A 15,581-nucleotide genomic window follows, 5' to 3' on the forward strand; every position below is an offset into this window, starting at 1 on the left:
ATGGCTGTCTTCCTCGAACGACGATCGGGCTGAACCGACGATCTGGTGTGTTCTGCGCTACTTACATGCACCTGTATCCAGGTGTGGGCGGGATTGACTCTGATTGGCATTCGTCTCGAGAGTATGGGCAGGGGTGGGTCTATGTCCAGCTATACCCCCACAACGGATGTGAGGAAATACATTTAACCGTTATGTCCCAGTATTATCTCGCAGATTAAACCATGAAGCTCTGTAGAGATGAGTTGATGTGAGCTTTAATATTTACTGGGTATACAGTGAGTTATCATGCTGAGGGTATAACGGTGCCTTTACCAGCTCTTATTATAGTACAGATAAAATGACAAGCTGTGTTACTTCAAAGATTTTACAACAAAACAGGATCAGTATCAGAAGTTACAGACATGTTTCCTGCTAACAGTTCATAAATACACTCAGACCGTTTCCATTCAGTATCTGTTAGCTATTTAACTATTTCAGTATCTTACAATCGGTTCAAATGCTGCATGGTAACAAGTTAAAATGCCGTAAAACATATTGTTGACTTCCTAGAACGGCTGTTGCTCAGTCAAAATGAAATGTCTCTTTCTGAATGCTAGTCAGGAATGATACCAGACAAGATGTTAGTTCCACGGTTCTAACAGAACTGAAGTCGGTCAAATCTTCATCAACACTGGTTTTAAAGTGTTCCTTCTACCATCCAACAACATCCTCTGTGCAGGTCAGCAGGTCTGCTCCAGACACTGGTGCCTCCCATCCCCCTAGAACTTATCCTTTATCAACATATGTTCTGGTTTCTGGTCCTTCTGGCTTCTTAATAAGTGTCTGATGTTTCTAGATCTTTCTAGAGAAACAACTCTTTCTTCAGCTAGGTAACCTACTTCAATTATTTAGTTGCAACCATCAGCTAAATTCAAACGTAATTAATTAATGACAAACGTAATCCCTGACCCCAAGCTCCAGAATCACTGGACCTCCTGCACTAGCACTTGACATAAGGTGCAGAACAGTCCGTTTTGTCCTGTAGCAGGATTTCAGTAGTACTTCACAGGGGACATGAAGAATATACAAATATCAAAGCTTCAGCCAACAGTCTTGTAGCATCTGAAAAATCCATCTGAGATCTTTGGAGATCCTTCCTCACCCGACGGCCGTTCCTCAAACAGACACAGTTGTTGTAATAATCCAGCTTGAGGTTTTGCTGTGGGTCCGGCTTCTGCCCTCTAATGGTCTGTGGAGACAGGGCAGCACATACATCAAAAGAGAAGTTTCTGCATCACTTCTCTCTTCACGGTAAATTTGAGAACTGCTTCACTTCGGTCTCCTGTTCAACAGAGATGTGTACGATACCTTTATGAACGAAGCAGATGACGGTGATGAACAGCAGCAGACTGAGCAGCAGGACGACCAGTCTGATGATGAAAACTACTGGATCTGATGAAACACATTCAATCATCACATAAGATCACAAGACTTTATTCAGCAGGACCTAACAGGGACTGATGTTACTGTAAATCCCCTAAAATGACCCCAGTCAGTTTAACTTGTAGCAGCTGATTTGGTTGTTAATCAGACCGTTGATCATGATTTTTAGTAACAAAAGTCAAAGAGACATTTCAGTGACAGAGTTGGACTCTCAGCTTCATTTTACCTGAGATAGTGAGAGACAGGAGGTCTGTGAACAGAGATTAAAGTCCACTGCTGTTTAGATGTGAGACCAGGGTTATTATAATATACTAATACTCACTTTCAAAAGTATTGTTTTTTTTGGATAAAACACAATCTACAAAACAACAAAAGTAATTATGGTTGACAAGAAACGGGCTGAAATAAAACACCCAATAGGACGATCATCGTGCTGTTAGTGCAGGTATGATTATCAACGTGTGTTAATTACACCATGAAATCAGAGCAGGTGAGTGGACAACCATAACAATTAGAACACAGTGTTCGTCTAATGTACATCATCTATTACATATAGTAGTTGAGTAAAACGTATTTATTCTAATTAATGTTATCTGGAAGTTGAATCTGAAGCTTCTTCAGTCTGAAGACAGTTGGTTAGAGACACAAATGTATCCTCCAAGTTTGGTTTCACTCCCACTCCGGACTGAATAGACTCGTCAGGTGTAACAATGGACGTGAAGGATGTGATAGTCACACCTCTGTCAACCCCTCTATCACATAAAGTGGGTTGTTAGGTGTCCGACCTGGTGCAGGTGTGAACTGGTCCTGATCCTTCTGTGATGGATGAAAGGGCAGCATGATAAATAGGAGACAGGTTGTGTCTAAGTCCTCCACCTCTTTTGAGTGAGAGGGGGGGGGGGGGGTTGAATTGCACATGCAAGGCTCTTTCCTGGAATTTAACACAACTGTTACCAACACCTGGTAAAAATATGTGACAAAACCCTGAACCCAAACAGTTTTGCTGCTTGTTGTTGTTTTTGTTGCCTGTTGTTCTCGTCTCTCTCCTCTTTCCACTCACCCCAATCGGTCGAGGCAGATGGCCGCCCACCCTGATCCTGGTTCTGCTGAGGTTTCTTCCTCTAAAGGAGTTTTTCCTCTCCACTATTTCCTGGTGCTGCTCAGTGGGGTTGTTGGGTTTTCTATATAATTCTGTATACAGTTCTATTTCATATAAACCTTAAACCCTGTAAAGAGCCTTGAGATAACGTCTGTTGTGATTTGAAGCTATATAAATAAAACTGAATTGAACTGAATGGAATGGAATACATATTCTAGGCGCAGCCAGGGGTCGGAGGGAATCCGGTTTGGGAATCACAGGATTTCATCTCTGCTTTTTGCAGATGATGTTGTCCTGTTGGCCTCATCAGACCGGGACCTCCAGCAGGCACCGGGGCGGTTTGCAGCCGAGTGTGAAGGGGCTGGGATGAGAATCAGCACCTCCAAGTCCGAGGCCATGGTTCTCAACCGGAAAAAGGTGGCTTGCACCCTCCAGGTTGGGGGGGAGATCCTCCCTCAACTGGAGGAGTTTAAGTATCTTGGGGTCTTGTTCACGAGTGAGGGAAATAGGGAGCGTGAGATTGACAGACAGATTGGTGCATCGGCAGCAGTAATGCGGTCGGTGTACCGGTCCGTCGTGGTGAAAAAGGAGCTGAGCCGAAAGGCAAAGCTCTCGATTTACCGGTCAGTCTACGTTCCTACCCTCACCTATGGTCATGAGCTTTGGGTCATGACCGAAAGGACAAGGTCGCGGATACAAGCGGCCGAAATGAATTTTTCTCCGTAGAGTGGCTGGGCGCACCCTTAGTGACAGGGCGAGGAGCTCAGTCACCCGGGAGGAGCTCGGAGTAGAGCCGCTGCTCCTCTGCATCGAGAGGGGCCAGTTGAGGTGGCTTGGGCATCTGTTTCGGATGCCCCCGGGACGCCTCGTAGGGGAGGTTTTCCGGTCCAGGAGGCCCCGGGGAAGACCCAGGACACGTTGGAGGGACTATGTCTCTCGGCTGGCCTGGGAACGCCTCGGTGTCCCCCCGGAAGAGCTGGAGGACGTGTCTAGGGAGAGGGAAGTCTGGGCATCTCTGCTTAAGCTGCTCCCCCCGCGACCCGGCCCCGGATAAGCGGATGAGAATGAATGGATGGATGGATGGAATGGAATACACAGTATAATGACTATTGTGGCCCATTATCAGCAAACATTGATAAAGTTATTAACAGACTTACTTGAACAGATGATTTCCAGGGTGAAGGAAGAGCAACCTGATGATACACACTCCCTCATCATAAATCCAGACTGAACACAGTCAGGACTGATCCACCAAATAGATCTCTCTAAAGAATGATCCCTTTTTTCTGTTGACACAGCAAAGCCACAGCCCAGCTCTCTGCAGACCCACTGAGTGTCTTTTAGACTCCACACAGTGTGATTCGCTGGCCTCCACATCCCCCGATGTTTCACCTCCAGTGTTCCTGCACAGCGACTGCTTCCTCCCATCAACCTCATAGGCTCTGAACACGAATGACAGAATCCTCAGTAAAACAAAAGCGTTGATTTAATTACAACAGAAATGAACCAAATCAGAGCTGCAGCTCCTTCTCTACCTGAGCAGGTGAGTCCAACAGCTCTGCCAGGTGAGCAGGTCGTTGTTGAGTCTGAACGTCTACAGTTCAGAAGAGCAGACTCATTTCCTCCACACTGGAACTGTCTGGTCCACATCTGAGCCTCCACCTGTCCATAGAGTCCCCTCAGGAGGACTGAAGGAGCCCCACATCCGAGCTCCCTACAGACCACCTCAGCATCCTGCTGGTCAAAGTCAGCTTCACACACAGAGGACCACTGGTTAGACTGGTTCGACTTGACCTCCAGTCTGCCTGAACACAGACTAGTTCCATTGACCAGTCTGACAGAGTCTGCACAGACAGAGAGAAGACACCACATTCAGCCTGTGGCCCATCACACAAAAAACAGAGCAGAGGCTTGTTGGATCGACTCGGTGCCTACCTCTGCTTGTAGCACTGTTACAAATGCTGATGGTGATGTTGTTTGCGACGTACAGGAGAAATCTGAAATCCCAGGCATAGTATATGTGGGATTTGTCAGTAGTGGCCATCAGCTGACTCATGCGAGCATCCTTAACACCTGAAAAGAGAAATGTGCTAATATTATGGTAAAAAATTGTGTTTTCCTGGTACCTAATCTAAACCCGAACTGATGGCCCATCCCTCATGGTTTTACAGTATTAAGCCACTGATTTCAGCTTGACTGTCTTTCTGTCTTCTATCTCTGTGTTGAGATATGTGGAGGGGATGGAACCACTTCTAGCTCCCACTGGGTGAAAGGCTCAGTTGCGAGGTCAGTAAAACACCAACATGGACGTTTGTGAATAACACAAAGTAGATTATATTTAGGTCATTGTTGTAGTTTCAGATCATTTCAGAGCTCGTCCTCAGTTTAGAACCTTCTCTAAAACTTTAATGTTATTTAAACTGACAAAGTGAATCACCGATGATGAAGACCTCAATGCCGTTGTCTTTCTGGTTCTGTAAGGGGAAGGTGACGTTGTCTTGAGCCTCTCCACCAGTGATCAAGACAGCAATTTTGTGGGAGTCTGCACGCATTCCCACATTAGGTTTGAAGATTTTATGAAGGATATGTTTCAGAGCACGTCCTGTAATAAGAATAATAACAAGAAGAATTTGTTCTGGTAACTCTCTAAAGCAAGATGACAGCTGTGAATCAGTCGGTAGAGCAGTTGTCCATAAACCACAGGGTCATATCATTGTTATAGTATGTAGTAAACATGATACTGACAATATATGAAGCACAAAGTATTAGTGTGTCTAACATGTCCACTACAATGGGAGTAGTAGCAATGTAGTAACGGTACAAATTCAGTTGTTTGAGTTTGATCTCTGTACAAAGAAACTGTCTGCTGTGTCTGACTGAGCTCTGGAGCATCGGTCAATAAGCTTCATCCACCTCCACTGTTGGCTTCAAACTGGTTCCCATTTCAGGACCAGATCAAGTGGAGCCTGTGGTTCCACAGCCTCGCTGTGGCCTGGATAACATGTTGTTTAATACCTGTGTATGTGCCTCCTCCTACTTGCTTCAGTTTGTCTATGGCCTCCAGCAGGGATTGTTTGGTCCAATGGGTGTTAAGGTTCCACTCGGTCCTTGGGTGGGTACCGAACTGAGTCAGACCTGCAGAAAACACACAGCGATGTGTAAAACACTAAGAACTGATATCAGTAGAAGTGAGAATGCATATATTTGTAGAAAATCACAAAGTGTTGTTGATCTGTGAAAAGATGTTTAAAAACATGAAGAAATGTCTCAGAATTAAAAAATGTTTAAAGGACAATTACAGCGTTTAATAACTAAATGGATTTGATTTGACATAAGAGCAAACACAGAGTAGTAAAGGTGGTACCAATCTGGACTCTGTCTGGGCCGATGATGAAGGCGTCAACTATGCGAATGATTAGGAACTTGATGGTTTCAAAGTCATCTCTGCGGATGCTTCCAGATCCGTCGACCAACACAACCATATCCACCTTGTGTTTGGTTTCACACTGAGCTCCTGCAACAAAATGGAGGATTGTGAAATAGACGTGGGCCAAACATACTAGGAGGTGGAGCCGGTCATTCACACATCACTCTCAGCTCCACATGTTCAGGTGTTCCTGGGTTGCTCCTGGTCCGTGAGCACCTTGCATGGTGCTTTGTGTTTATTGGTTATGAATGAACAGGTGAATGAAAAGCAAGTTCTTAAGTTGTTCACTAAGGCAGGAAAGAGCTGTACACTCACAGTCCAGTCATGTTGCATGTTCCTCTGATGTTTATTATCATTCCAAACCTCAGAGGTTGTTTATCCCTGTCTACCTACCTGACCTGTGTCATGGAAACTAGTTGAACTATCACAGTGTGGTTACACTGAAGAACAAGATCAGCTTGGTTCAGGTTAGGCACATGGATAGATAGATAGTTGTGTTACTAAACATAACGCTATCCAAAGCTGCACTTACCTAAGGTGACAGCACTGTTACAAAGTTTGACGACGACGTTGTTGACAATGTCCAGAAGATATACAAAGTCCCTCACATAGTATGCATGAAACTGATCAACAATGGCCATCAGCTTACTGTTGTTGGCGTCCCTCACACCTGAGAAGAGAAATGTGTTAATATTAATTGTGAAATAGTTTCCTGGTCCTTGCTCTCAGACAGACTTTCTTTCTGTATTTGAAAACTAGTGCTGGTCTTTGTGTTAACATCCTCCTGGTCACATAAAGGCTGGCATGACACACTAGTTCAAACATCTAACATTATAAATCAGAGTCTGAATCTCAAATGTGAAAACTTGACACTCTCATTACAGCTCTACTTGTGATGCAGATTTGCATCTTATCAAATTTGGACCCGTTTTGAAGATGTCTAAATTCTACTGATCACAGGAGGTGATTCTTAGCGTTTCATGCTTTTACTCTATCTTTGCACTTCCTGTCTGTATTTAAACCTCTTCATCTCTCTTTGTGGTCGGACTATATTTCCTTTCTCGAGCTTCCTAGTTTCACAGCTCATGCTCACATTCAAACTCACCAATAATGTAGAGCTCAACGCCAGCGTCTTTCAGATTCTGTAGGGGGAGGGTGATGTTATCATTGGGCTCTCCGTCGGTGATCAGAACAGCGATTTTCTTGGAGTCTGCACGCATTCCCACATTAGGTTTAAAGTTGTTATTGAGGATGTGTCTTAGAGCACGTCCTGTGATAGAACAGAAAGCAAAGTATGGTAACACACATCAAGTATCTGGTAGCTCTCAAAGACACTACAGAATATGTGGTGCAACAGTCCCACAGAAATGAAGTGTGGCCCGACACAGTTTGTTGTGTGGTGGCTGTAGTGGTTGAGTATTAGCATGCTGAGCGCTCACAGTGGGAGTAGTAATTATACAAGTTCAGTTGTTTAGGAGTGTCAAGACTTGGAAGGGCAAAGGTTGTATCTAGTGTGAGAGGGTCTGCAGTAACTGCAGGTCACGATGTATCTGCTTTTCTCTACCGTTTGGTTTTTCACACCTTTTTAAATCTCATTTTCTGTCCCAGCATGCTGTGTAATGTCGTCTATACCATGACTTACTATCAACCTATTTGTGGGGTTGTTCCCTCCCCAGGGTTAATATTTGTGGGTAAATAAGTAAAACCCTGTTCTCTGTATTTACTACCATGGGACAAATGGCATCCCTATAAAAAGCAGGCAGACTAGTCCACTAACAGACTCTGTATTTGCTTTTCAAGAGGCCAATTGTTTTCAACATGTTAGACTAATCCCATCCCTACGATCTGGTCAGATTAGGAGAGGGCGCAGTCTTCAGCGCAGATAGACCCAGTAAAGACCCATATATTTAAATGGCTTCCATTTCAGAGCCAGATCAACTGGAGCCACATTCCCTCACGTGGTGAACCCAGTGTGGACTGGACCTTTTTATTACCTGTGAAGGTACCTCCTTGTACTTTCTGCAGCTTGTCTATGGCGTCCAGCAGGGATTGTTTTGTCTGATGGGTGTTCAGGTTCCACTCGGTCCTTGGGCGGTTACTGAACTGAGTCAGACCTGTGGAGAAGACGTCATATTGTTCTCTGTAATTAAAAAATGGAAGAATTCCAATGTTCACATCCAATATTCCAAGTGCCTGAGAGCTATAGGAGTGGCTGACTGCTACACAAGTACAACTTGTCTCCTGCAAACACAGAGCAGTTCCACATGTGTTTGTGACTCCAGCAGTGTCAACTATTGTTGTGGTCAAATAATCTGGGTCAGTCCCCTGTAACCAAATACCTGCCTAAAGATAATGTCAGTAATGCAAAAAAGTAATTGTATTGTTAGAGTTGTCATCATTGCCCCAACATTTAATGTGACTTATATTTGGCGTCAGTTGCTCTTGACCAGTTTTCTTTATCTGCTCATGATTAAAAGAATTTAAGTTAAGAAATTAAAAATCATTCTTTAATAACTGAATGAAATGGATTTAACATGAAGACAAACACACAGCAGTTAGCGGTAGTGAAACTATTACCAATCTGGAATCTGTCTGGGCCGATATCAAAGGCGTTGACTATGTCAGCGATAAAGATCTGGATGGTTTCAAAGCCTTCCTGGCTGATGCTCCCAGAGCCGTCCACCAACACAACGATATCAGCCTTGTTTGTGGTTTCACACTGAGCTCCTGGAGAAAACAGAGGATTGTGGGATTGAAGGAGGCCAAACCTACTAAACCACATACTCTAACTAGCTGAGGGTTGCTGTCAGGAGGAGGAGCCAGTCATCCAGGTATCACACTGTGGATGGTTTGACTCGTGGCTCCACATGTTGAAGTGTCCTTTGGTTTCTCCTGGGCTGTCAGCACCTTTCATTTCAGCTCTGTTGTCACTGGTGTTTCTGTCCTCTGCTTAAGAAACTCTTAAGTGTATTAACTTTCTCTTCTGAGAAGATTCGTGAGAAACTTTTATCTTTACGATCCAGCCTTATCTTTATGGGGAAAGTGTTCTAAAAACGTTTGAGTTGATCTTGTTGATGTTGTAACTAGGAGCAACTCTTTGGAAACTTAGTGAAACAGATTAATTAAGAATATTAACAGGAGAAACATTTGGCTATGACACCTTCAGTGTGGACCTGCAGCAGAATCATCAGGCTGCTGCTTTGATGACAGCAGCTGATCAGTGTAAAGATTTAGTGGTTCCCAGGCTGAGCCTCGATGTGGTTAACCAACAGGAAAACTTGATAAAAGTCAAAGACGTACAAGAGAAAATGTTTAGTTATTCATCTTACATAACTCACACTAAGACACTGAGCTGTACTTTATAACATTCTACCAAGATCACAGTAATTAATGTTGTAATACTTTACTTTAGCTGATTGCAGGTTACTTTCTCATTTTAATCATCTCTTATATATTTTTTAAATATATATATTTAATATTTTGTACTCCTTACTAATTGAGTTGTGTGTTTCTTCAGCCTGGAGTCCTGACGACAAAAACAGAAAAAAAACCTCAATTAAAACAGAATAAAAACACAAACTGACGTTTGAACCTTCATCTGGAACCAGTGACTAACGCTGGTAAATCAACAAGTTTAAGAAAACAGATCAAAAAACCAAGTGAACTACAAATATAAAATGTGATGCCACAATCAACTAAACATGATCCAAGGAGAAGATTTCTGTTGTTTGCAATAAGAACAAATCTGAATAAAAACATTCAACTCGACTTCACAGGTGACAGAGAAGGTACAAAGGAGAACAGCGGAGGATTCTAAGCCAAGTGATTAAAAGTGATGTGAGCCTCCATCATTTAAGCAGAATCCTACCTGAGCTCCACAGCAGCACCAACACCACCAGCAGGTGATCCATGTCCAGGTAGATGCAGAACTCTGTCAGAATTGTTTACTCTCACCCACTGCTCTGTTCCCTCTTCTTTGTTTATCTCCCCATCAGACAAATACACCAGCTTCTCAGAACTGATATCACCACACAGCAGATCAGAGTGTGAGATTTCCTCCTCTGACATGCTCTATCACAGTTCACATGTACTGCACACATTACATTAGTACTAGAGCTGGGTTTAGTGTCTATGAGGCCCAATGTGATTAAGATTCTAGATGAGGCTGAACCTTCATTTAAAACCTTTACTGAGCTAAATGGCTTGAATTAAAGAAATTAGCATTTAGGGCACAATTTGAATGAAAACAGAAGAAGAAAGTCATGGACATTATCCTGGGGTGTCCACTGCTCCACGTGTTTTAGAACAACTCCCTCCCAACCAAATGATGGTTACCTAAACCTTAACGTGTGGGGTTAGATAGTAAACAGGCAGGATAGTGGCTCTCAAAAACCACAATTGGACTCTTCTGACATCCCCCAAAGGGGGAAAGGGTTGTAGCTAAATAGCCTTCAATTTGCATATCTACTAGCAATCTGAGCCTCTCCAGTTTACTTTCAAGTCCATTTATTCCACTGAAGCTGCACTTACCAAAGTGGTAAATTATCTTTTCCCAAAAGGATTCAAATTCCACATACCATAAATAATTGCGTACCCCAGGGCTCAGTTCTCGGCCCTCTCTTCTTTTCTCTTTATAACTCACTCATAGGCCAAATTATACACAGTCATTGTATTAATTTCCACTGTTATATGGAAGATGTGCAGCTTTGCATCCTGGGAAGGGCCCTTCTGGGATTAGGAAATAGTACATTTTCAGTCACACTGGATGTCACATACATTTTCGCTCCTAAATTTAGACGTTGAACAGTGTTAAATGACAAATTCCATAAATTTCCATAAGGACACAACAAGACAGTGAAGACAAAGTGAAGACATCAGATCACATCAGTTGATGCTCAGTTTCTCATTTATTGTCAGTAAACAGCAGATAATGATTCACATCAGACTTTCAAACCTCCACCAAACAGGATGAACCAGTTAGTTGGACTTTAAAGCTGAGTGTGTGTTTAGTAGCAGCAGCAGAATCCAGACAACAGGGACATGTGGTGGTGGAACAGGTTCATTTCAGCACAGTTAAGCTGTTGTTTGCTCTAATAAAGTCAGCTCCACCCGTCCTTTGGTTCTTCATCACTTCACTCATTCATTGGATGTTTTGATGGAAACTGCTCTGGATTTGTTCCTCTCTATCCTCCACTAAGTTCCCACCTGTCCATCACTCTCTGCACCAGCAACTGCTCACACACAGTCAACACCTGACTTCAGCTCCGATGGAAAAGATTCTGTCAACTACTGATTCATTTAGAAGATTATATTGAAGCAAATACAGGAATTATCATCTGATCAGACTGTTTCATTCTACAGATCCTGGGAGATTATAGGATAGATGAGAGAGAAAGAGTCAAAAATCAACATCAGATCTACTGCTGTCTGTTTGTCCTGGACATTTACTGCACAGGACGGATCTTCATGCTGATGCTCTTCAGGGAGTAGTAATGGCCCCTCCACTGGACCCACTCCACTCCAATAGCAAAGAAAGTCCCATCAGCCCCCCAGCGATAAACCCCGTTGGGGTTAGCATAGTGACAGGCGTTGTACCAGAACGCCCCAAGATGATATCTGGCACAGTTTACGCCCGAGGAGTCCTGGTCTCTGTCAAAAGTGGAGAACCTCTGTCTGTTGTGATAAGTCAGGGCGTCTCCTACAGAAACAAAAGTATTTAATCACTTTTAGTGATACTAATACTACTTACAGTACTGGAACTACTACTGGCTATTCATACCCTCATCTTTTAGACCAGTGGTCTCCAACCTTTGTTGCGCTACAGACCAGTTGAATGTCAGACAATAGTTCACAGACCGGTCTTTAAGGTGTGGCGGATAAATACAACAAAATAAAATTATACGACCGACATAAAAACGGATATTTTCTAAATATATCAGGGTTTTTGATCAAAATAAAGTTTTGAAGGCCTCATTGCCTCATTAAAGAGCCGGTTGCAGCATATATGCAAAGCAGGTTTGGTGCGTGGAAACCTGTCGCAATAAATCCATATTTTAAGTAGGAATCCTGGTACTGTTGTTACTAGTTTGTCTAATAAGTAAAATATTCTGTCAACTGTGGCTTTAGATCAGGATCTGTTACCTTCAGGGAATGTCTGTAAAAGTCTGAAGGTCAGACTGATGAGAAAGAATAATAACCCAATATTCTGACTCATAGCATTTAGTCTTCCTACTACAGACCATCAGCTCTGTACAGACTCTTCCCTGCTTTCACAATTTCTCCAAAGGTAACGGGTTACTGGAAGTAAATACTGTAAATCATTGATGCCAGGCTAAAGATGCTCTAAAGCTCATTGAGATTAGATGGGACGTGTTCGTGAACTCTTCTTCAGGCCTCTTTGCAGATGTTCTGTGGGGCTCTATGAAGCCTGTGCTTCTGGGATCTTGGATAGAATGAGGCCTGTCATTGTCACGTTGGATTCTTTTTAACTTTGCCGCTTCTCTTTCTGGCCCCTTTTCAAAACATGTTTGTATTCACTCCTCCTGGATTTTGTGCACTCAGCCAAAAACACCTAGTTTTGCATTAATGGAGGCAAAAGTACAAAGTCCACATTGTGCTTATTTTAATGAAGCTGTGCTCAGGGTAAATCAGCTTGTACTGTTTGATATTTAATATCAAATTTGCACATTTTTGTAAACTTAAACCTTGTTCATACTACGAACAATCAGATCGTCTACATGAGGATCTAAGTATGGATTAAACTTAAAATGTCTTTAGTGTGTATTTTGATTTTGATTTATTTTTGTTTTTTATTTTTCTTATTTATATGTTCATTGATTTTTATCCCTCATATGTTTTATTCTAATTATATTTAGTTTTCTCATCATTCATTGGTTTGATTTCACACATCTTTTCTCTCTGTAAGTGCTGCCTGCTGGACTGGGGCTCTGGTTGTGGGTCGCCAGAAGTTGAGCTCATTATTGTTGTTTTATTATATTATTGTTTATGAACAAACATTTGTTGGTTTTCAGTGTTTCTAGTTTATTGGTAATAAATTGTAATATTTCTTTTAATAGTTTGATCCAACCGAGTTCGATCCCACATGCAGGACTGTGTCAGTTTAGTGGACTAGTTGACTTCTTTTGATCCTTTACTGTTTTGATCCATTTTTAAAAACTACACTCGTATTTTATATAATAATGTAAAATAATCACAGTTACACCCCCACATTACATCCAGTATAAAGTACTAACCTGCTCCTCCATTGAGAAATCCTGAAACCTGCAGTCTGTATCCATCAGATTCTGGACCCACAGAGAACGAGGTGTACCGAGCATACACCTTTCTTCCATCAAAGTCCTGCATGTCAACCAGCAGCTCGTACTTTCTCTCACTGGTCAGGTGGTAGATGTTTTCAAGACCTAATACACATTTAAAAAAACGAATTGACCTGAACATCGGGGTGCCAACAGTTTTTTAGTCTGGATTTAGACCACACAGTTTTAAATTTGTACTTAGTAACAGTCAGTTTGCTTTCCCTTCTCACCGAGCCAGTACTCTCCTGAAGGACTACCGAAGCCCAGCTTGTACTGATTCCAGCCCCTGTAGAAGTTCACAGAGCCGTCCACCCTCCTCTGGATCACCTGAGGGAGGGGGTTGGGGGTTAATTAGGTAAATACACAGGATACCTGACAACACAGTGCTTTCGTTATTCAGGTCAATACAACAGGACATTTAGACACGATGGTGAAAACCACTTGAAGACTGCAGTTAAAATACTCACCGTCCACTTTCCTCCTTCTGAACGCAGGTCACAGTAAACCTACACAGAAACAGATACGTCTTAGTAAATGTCCCCTTTCAGCTACAACTGTGTCCAAATGTAATACAACTACTACACCTGATACTAAAACCGTCTAAATCTAAATGTGTTCGAGACGATCTCACTTCACATGGTGATGGTCTCAACGTCTTTCTTATTTTAAACGTCAAACTATGTCCCACACAGGTGAAGTGTACCTTGACAGCAGACATGCCTCCACCTGGGTGGATGCTGTACACTCCACTGCGGCGCCTGTGAACCCTGCGAGGGATGTCGCTGCAGTCCACTGATTGTCTGTGCTCTTCACAGATGATCAACAGCGGAGCCAGGAGGAGGAAGATGACTGATATCAGCTGGGACAGAGGAGAGTTTCTCATTTGGACACTGAAGACTTCTCCTGCCACAGCAGTAGTTCAGGTGGTGCTGTGATAAATAGAGCTCACATTTCAACTTCAAACCTACCTTCATTGTCGTGCAGAAACCAGATGATCAGTATTCTGAAGTGGGTCTGTCTGGACACTCTGAAACAGTCAGTGAAGAACAGAAAACCGCCGCAGTTCAGTCAGAAACCTCACGAGAAACAGACGATGATATGAAAGTAAAAGGTCGAATATGGATATTTAGTGTCCAGGCTCCTCAGAGCACCGGGGGGGGGGGGGGGGGTTATCAGCCCTGTGTGACGTCTCCTGGTTTGATGCTCACCTGTGTGAACTCACCTGCAGCTGGAGATAAAGCGACTTTGTCTTCACCTTCAGAGGAAACTGTCAAACTGCTGCTTCTCCTTCAATCTGACGAACTCTCACAGCTTCACCTCTTATATGTACAGAGACACGGACACATCACAAACACATCCTGAAACTTCACACGAACAGTGTCAAGAAATGTGCGTGTTTAGTTGAAAACAAATATTCCAACATTAGTACGGATTAATATTATCATCTTCTATCTTTCCCGAAGTAGATCCAGTTTTATCTCCCTGTTCAAACAAAGTTGGTTTAATACACTGGACCTTGAAACTGTATATTCTGTATTGTGTTTCATTCTGATAGGAACCATATATCAGAGTTATTGGAGAGAACATTCGATCATACTGACATTAATAAACTGTTAACAGCAGCTGAAAACCTCTGTGGCTTTAACAGACTCATATAAAATTCTGATATGATCACAAAAACCAAACTGACGAATGTCTTCAACCATCCTAACTCTGAGAACCACCACTCGCTCCTCTCCTCTCTGCAGTCTGTCACATTTTGCTGTGAACCTTCTGTATTTTACATGATTGTGGCTGCAAAAGGTTCAGTTTTGAATTCCTAGTGGCTGTGCTCGATTTATGAGAGACACAGAGTCAAAACGATCGGACCTCCAATTTACACCACTTTGTATGTATGGAAGGTCTAATGACGTCCAAACTTCAGCTTCATCACCAACAGCATGTTTCCTCCTAAAGGTTCAGGATGTTCTCCTCAGTGTGTGCTTCATTCTTCTTCCTCCAGACCTACTGCTGATTCAAAGCTTTTCTTCCTGACTCAGTAGTGATGGACCTCTTTAGGTTCTGACTTGGAAACCTTCAGTGTTTGGTATGTGCCTCTCTGTGAAAACTGAAACCTTTCCACAGAGTCTCCTTTAAAGTCACTCGGGGGCTTTTCTCCACCTGCCTCCTCAGAAATCTGGTTGCAGCCGTTGATAGTTTCTTTTATCTGCAGGTCGTGTACTGTTCTTTAACTTTGAACTTTAGGAACACTCAGTACCTTCACTTATTTCCTTTAGATTATTTGTAAAAAGCAGTGATTTGAGTTTTACTATTTTTA

At 42.7% G+C, this 15,581-nt stretch overlaps 2 protein-coding genes across 5 annotated transcripts; both read right to left on the bottom strand.

Moving 5' to 3' along the window:
* Positions 1-106: 106 nt before the first annotated feature.
* Positions 107-9,876, bottom strand: LOC113156300 (collagen alpha-4(VI) chain-like). The gene is made up of 14 exons (XM_026351357.1): positions 9,817-9,876; positions 9,442-9,474; positions 8,526-8,675; positions 7,943-8,062; positions 7,054-7,218; positions 6,481-6,618; positions 5,886-6,035; positions 5,537-5,656; positions 4,959-5,123; positions 4,457-4,594; positions 4,057-4,365; positions 3,679-3,963; positions 1,348-1,431; positions 107-1,228 (listed from the first exon to the last, which is right to left on the bottom strand). Exons 1-14 carry the CDS (start codon positions 9,857-9,859, stop codon positions 1,221-1,223), a joined length of 1,908 nt encoding a protein of 635 aa, XP_026207142.1. The 5' UTR covers positions 9,860-9,876; the 3' UTR covers positions 107-1,220.
* Positions 9,877-10,836: 960 nt separating this feature from the next.
* Positions 10,837-15,282, bottom strand: LOC113156302 (microfibril-associated glycoprotein 4-like). 4 transcript variants are annotated; one of them, XM_026351363.1, is made up of 8 exons: positions 15,134-15,282; positions 14,487-14,583; positions 14,233-14,291; positions 13,968-14,123; positions 13,732-13,770; positions 13,495-13,591; positions 13,202-13,369; positions 10,837-11,646 (listed from the first exon to the last, which is right to left on the bottom strand). In XM_026351363.1, exons 3-8 carry the CDS (start codon positions 14,236-14,238, stop codon positions 11,393-11,395), a joined length of 720 nt encoding a protein of 239 aa, XP_026207148.1. In that variant the 5' UTR covers positions 14,239-14,291; positions 14,487-14,583; positions 15,134-15,282; the 3' UTR covers positions 10,837-11,392. The 4 variants fall into 4 exon arrangements, with proteins under 4 accessions (XP_026207148.1, XP_026207146.1, XP_026207147.1 ...); XM_026351361.1 differs by having other exon boundaries at positions 14,473-14,583; XM_026351362.2 differs by lacking the exon at positions 15,134-15,282 and having other exon boundaries at positions 14,487-14,847.
* Positions 15,283-15,581: the final 299 nt, after the last annotated feature.

The sequence above is a fragment of the Anabas testudineus genome, chromosome 19, assembly GCF_900324465.2.
Source record: "Anabas testudineus chromosome 19, fAnaTes1.2, whole genome shotgun sequence".
In the NCBI taxonomy this organism is placed as follows: domain Eukaryota; kingdom Metazoa; phylum Chordata; class Actinopteri; order Anabantiformes; family Anabantidae; genus Anabas; species Anabas testudineus.

Coding starts and splice junctions, on each gene's coding strand:
- LOC113156300 (XM_026351357.1), bottom strand. CDS start 9,859: ATGGATCACCTGCTGGTGGTGTTGGTGCTGCTGTGGAGCTCAG. Junction 8,063..8,525: donor CCCAGACAGATTCCAGATTG/GTAATAGTTTCA, acceptor TCTTCTCCACAG/GTCTGACTCAGTTCAGTAAC. Junction 5,124..5,536: donor AGGAGGAGGCACATACACAG/GTATTAAACAAC, acceptor TTCTTATTACAG/GACGTGCTCTGAAACATATC.
- LOC113156302 (XM_026351360.1), bottom strand. CDS start 14,147: ATGAGAAACTCTCCTCTGTCCCAGCTGATATCAGTCATCTTCCTCCTC. Junction 13,592..13,731: donor CAGAAGGAGGAAAGTGGACG/GTGAGTATTTTA, acceptor CCCCTCCCTCAG/GTGATCCAGAGGAGGGTGGA. Junction 13,370..13,494: donor TTCAGGAGAGTACTGGCTCG/GTGAGAAGGGAA, acceptor AATGTGTATTAG/GTCTTGAAAACATCTACCAC.